The sequence below is a fragment of the Arachis ipaensis genome, chromosome B01 (genome assembly GCF_000816755.2).
Source record: "Arachis ipaensis cultivar K30076 chromosome B01, Araip1.1, whole genome shotgun sequence".
Lineage (NCBI taxonomy): Eukaryota > Viridiplantae > Streptophyta > Magnoliopsida > Fabales > Fabaceae > Arachis > Arachis ipaensis.
This window is the reverse complement of record NC_029785.2, coordinates 34,327,116-34,332,088: the sequence shown is the minus strand read 5'-3', so window position 1 is coordinate 34,332,088 and position 4,973 is coordinate 34,327,116. Positions and strand designations below refer to the sequence as shown.

The following is a 4,973-nucleotide window of genomic DNA, read 5'->3' as shown; positions in this document are numbered from 1 at the left end:
TAACTATTTTTATTTAAAAATATGAAATGTTATTCGAACATTTATTTTTGTATTTGACGTGAAATAATTTATAAAATATTATAAAACCAAATATTATAATATTATTATGACTTTTTAAAAGCTAACTAGTTAAGAATTAATTAACAATTTTTATCTAGTACAGGAAATCAATTATAAGCTTTTAAACGGGGAAGAATTAATTGAAAGTTTGCTAAAATTACAAGAAAAATAGAATTGTTTAACGCCAATGTGTGTTCGGGGTGCCAAACCAGCAACACACAAGGGTATTAATGTCATTTAAGTTAATTAAATTTAATTGTATTTTCTTTTTCCTAATCATTGATATTCCGGTCACCGTTTTCTTTTTTCTTTCTTTGCTGTTCCATTTTCTATATTTGAGCGATTTCGAGAAGCGAGAGGATCAGAAAAAGGGAAAGCTTTGTCAATCGGAGTTCTAACTGTGAGTGATTCTCACTTCTATGTATCGCAGCTCTCATCAACATTTTGTTTTTTTCTTACCTTTCTTTTGATTTTAATTTTAACCTTTTACATTTTCTCTTAGTTGATTATTTTTTATTTTTTTATTTTTTTTGGTAGATTGCATCCTTACGAATTTCCTGAGCTAGATTCTGTCGGAATTTTGGTCGATAGTCTCATAACTAACATGGTCAATGTTAATAAATAAATAAATAATTGGGGACATCCTAATTATTCATATTGGAAAATTATAACAATGTTATTGATTTCAGTGACATAACATTTTCTCTTAGGTGATTATGTTTCTGAATAAAGAATGAGAAAAAATAAGGTTATGGGTTAGAATATACCAGAGCAATTGACCTAGACAATTGTCTTCTTAGAACCCCTAAGGTTGAAAATATATGTGACTAAGTGATTGTCATTGTTTTTTGTGCTTGTTAAGGTTGTATATGGAGCATTAGTTAAGACATCAGCGTCTCTGTTAAGGTTGAATCTGACTGCTTGAATTACTGGTCTTATTTGACATTAGTACTGATGGAAATGCCTTTTGTTTTTTTCCCCCAGAAATTATAGTTGGAATTGGTCACATTATTGAATTCTGGTTGAGGAGTTGAAGGGTATTATAGGTAGGGGAGGATGGGTTGTAAGGGTTGCTGGGAGTGCCTTCTGAAGGTTCTGAACTTCTTTATGTCCCTTGCTGGTCTGGCCATGGTGGGCTATGGGATTTATCTGCTGGTTCAATACAATAACCATCCACATGACACTTTAATAGTTCCTACTGATCAGACTCTTGTTCAACTTGGCCGTCCAATGCTTGTAGCTGTGAATCTCTCCGACAGCATTTATGATGATTTACCGAAGGCTTGGTATGGATGCTGCTCTTTTCTTTCAATTGAGAAATGTGTTGCGGGACTAGTTGTAGAGTAATGAGGAAATAATAATTCTTTTGTTATAAATTTTGCTGCTGCAATATTTTGCTGGTTTTTAATTTTTTATTTTTTTTAGTTTATATATTTTAGAAAAGGAAAATTCACTCCAACTTACTTTGGAGAAGATAATCCGTAAAATTGAATCGGAACTTTGTGCTAACCTAGGAGTTGAACCTATTCAATTTCTATTTGATCAAGCTCAGTAAGAGCTGCAATGTGAAGCATTTGGGATGGCTACTAATAGATTTTAGTTATGTAACATATAAAACTTTAGAAGGGCTAGTCACGCTTCACTAATTTGGTGCAAATGATGCATTAGGTTCATTCTTATTGCCAGGGTTGAAGGAATCAAAGTTAATAATGGACTTGGCTTATTAACTGTGTAGATTTCTATGCAAAATGTGAATTTGAAGTTCTTTTATTTCTTCAATGTGTGGTTTTAAATAGATTAGCGACATCTAAGGTGCTGAGTAAAGAAAGACAACTAGAGAAAAATACCAGATGTAGTCTTGTGTGCTTCATGAATTCGGTCTGCATTCACCACAATGATTGAGTTATTGCCACATTTACATTGCTACTTCTATTAGAGGAAGTTGACAGAGCTCAAGCTTCTGTCATTGAACTCTCTTTCACTGCTTGTGTTCATGCATGCAGGTTTTTATATGCTTTTATTGGTGTTGGGGCGATTCTGTTTGTCATTTCTTGTTTTGGATGTGTCGCATCTATGACACGGAGTGTGTGCTGCCTGAGCTGTGTATCCTTATAGATTGTCTTTCGTTGTAGGCAAGATATTCAATGGGCTCCTAAATTTTCCACTAGCATACAAAAGCATGAGATGAATAATCTCTTCCACACTCTCTTTCTGTTTTAATTAGAACTATTTAATATATTTATCTCAAAGGAATGACTATTTCCTTAACCCAGCAAAGTATGCATTTTTGGTGATACTATTGATCTTGCTAGAGCTGGCTTTTGCAGCCGTTATATTTTTCGACAAAGGCTGGAAAAAGGTAATTTCTTTCAATGTTTAACTGGGGTGTGAAATTGATGTTATATTCAGCAAATTACAGATTATATTTCTTTCAGGAAATTCCACAAGATGAAACGGGATATTTTGATATGGTATACGGATTTCTAAGAGAGAACTGGGATATTGTGAGGTGGGTTGCTCTTGGAATTGTTGTATTCGAGGTAAGCAAGAACTGATATGATTGGAATTCAAAAGAAAGCAATGTTGTTTTGTGGCCATGTGTCCTGTGCATATACTCATGGAAAATAGGTGCACCCACTAGGATCAACAATCACCTCTAGAAAGGATGTTTCGAAGTAATACCATCTTATTTTTGGGCATGACCTTTTTTTTTTTAATCAAGAAAGTAAATTGGTTATTTTATTGATAAGGTGGATGTGATGTGCCTTGTTATGTTTCTGGAATTGCAGGCCCTTCTTTTCTTGTTAGCACTTATTGTTAGGGCCTCAAACAAGCAAGTGGATTATGATAGTGATGAAGAGTACATTAATCCAAGGCACCAGGCCCGTCAACCTTTGCTCAATAACAAACCAGCTAGCCCAGTAACAGGTGTACCAGTTGCCGGCACACTTGATCAGCGCCCAAGCAGAAATGATGCATGGAGTACACGGATGAGGGAAAAGGTGCAATATTTTTTTCTCTGCAGTTTACTTAGTCCATTCTTCTTGTTTGTGATTCTGTTTTCTTTTTTCATCCGTGTAACTGTTAACTGTGTCAGGCTGGCAACAAGCTAAGTTTGGCTGACGAGCTCAAGGCTTGTTTTTTTAGCTTACCAAGCTTAAGCTCATGTCTCGGATTGAGACTAAAATTAAACTCATAATAATGGCCCATTCTTTATCTTTCACAAGTTTGGTTCATTAGTCTGCAACCTAATTAGATATAATATTGAGTAATTAGAATATAATTTAAGCTATTTTTATTGAGTAAAAACTCATCCTTTTTTTAATTTCCTTTTAAACCCTTTAGTATCTGGGACTGTGTTTTTTATTGCTGCTTGAGGGTGGGACTTCCCAGCAATAAAGTTGATACCTTGTGATTTGGAAATCACGGGTTTAAATCATGCAAAAAACCTCTCCATTTATGGAGGTCAAAGTGTCAAACAATGTATGCTTACCCTTCCCAGTCCCCACCAGGTGGGAGCCTTGTGCATTGAGTTGGGGGCCTTACCAGTTGATTGCCGATTGATGAACATGGTTAATTACAGCTGATTTTGTCTTCGCGGGAGTTAGAGTAATGAATTGGTGATATAGAGTTTGAACTTGGCTCATTGAGCATGAATACTTGTTAGATTAGACCAAACTAAGGTCATTTCAACAAGATGACTTTGAGCTTAAGCTTCAGCACACAAATTGTCAGCAAACTGAACACCTACCCAAACTCATCCTTGCTCAGCTCATTGATCATTTGTGCTATTACACTGTGGTAAAGGTCTCTTGAACCATGGAAGGTTCATACTTTGTTTTGTTTTTTGTTTCTTTTGTTTGTTTTTTTTCCTCAATAACAAGTATAATTGCCTATAAACTCCTTTGAAAGGTGCTTAGGCAAATTAGCAAACTCACCTCCTTGATTTTGCTTTTAAAAGTTCAATGATATTTTATTGACTGAAAGCTTTTAGCAAATAGGTACATTTTCATAAATGGTTTTTTATCTAACAATGGCACAATCCTTGCAGAATCATTACTTATTATTATTATTATTATAATGAAAAAAATGATTACGGTATTGCATGCGGTTGTCTGACACTAATCATGCTCATGCAGTATGGTTTGGATACATCTGAATTTACATACAATCCATCAGAGTCGCACAGGTTCCAGCAACCAAATCCGCAACCAACTGAAGAAAGGAGCCGTTGCACCATCATGTGATAAATGTATCCCTCCAAAGCTTTTTCAGGTTGACTTCGAATGATTGTTTGGCAATGACTTGAGATTAGAAGGTTGTCTCACGAAAAAGAAAAAAAACAAAAAAACAAAAAAACAAAAACAAATCGTTTTGTGTGTCTCAAGTTTGTAGACAAGTTCCACTTCACATGATCCCCATCTCCACTTTTTTTCTGTTACAATGGCAACAACGTCTTCAGTTTGTTGTGTGTATGTGTGTAACATTCTGGGTGAGACATTAGTATTGTTATGATGTTGCTTATGTTTATGTCCATAGTTTAACCCAGCGAATGAAATCAGTGTTTATGAGGTTGATATTATTCTCTTATAAAAGTTGAAACCAATGCTTTTTATGTAATGATTCTGAAGTGTTCCTGTGTTTGTCACCGAGTTAGTAATGTGAAGAGAAATTGGTGCAAGAAGTTGTGGATACAATTTTGAAAGTGTTTTCAAACACCCAGTATAGACTATGCTGCATGTAGGGTGGCAATAAGGGAAGTCCGTCCTGCCCCACCTACTGAGGTGGTCCTGCTCGTCCCGTTTAATGGTGGGTTAGCGGGTCAAGTCCCGTGAGGTGGTCCTGCTCGTCCCGTTTAATGGTGGGTTAGCGGGTCAAGTCCCGTTTAACAGTGGGTTAGCGGGTCAAGCCTA

At 35.7% G+C, this 4,973-nt stretch overlaps 1 protein-coding gene across 2 annotated transcripts; it reads left to right on the top strand.

Annotated features, from left to right (window-relative positions):
* LOC107628652 (tobamovirus multiplication protein 2A) lies at positions 301–4,704 on the top strand. 2 transcript variants are annotated; one of them, XM_021120045.1, is made up of 8 exons: positions 359–460; positions 923–966; positions 1,045–1,346; positions 2,064–2,163; positions 2,339–2,419; positions 2,496–2,600; positions 2,850–3,062; positions 4,200–4,704. In XM_021120045.1, exons 3-8 carry the CDS (start codon positions 1,117–1,119, stop codon positions 4,305–4,307), a joined length of 837 nt encoding a protein of 278 aa, XP_020975704.1. In that variant the 5' UTR covers positions 359–460; positions 923–966; positions 1,045–1,116; the 3' UTR covers positions 4,308–4,704. The 2 variants fall into 2 exon arrangements, with proteins under 2 accessions (XP_016186756.1, XP_020975704.1); XM_016331270.2 differs by lacking the exon at positions 923–966 and having other exon boundaries at positions 301–460.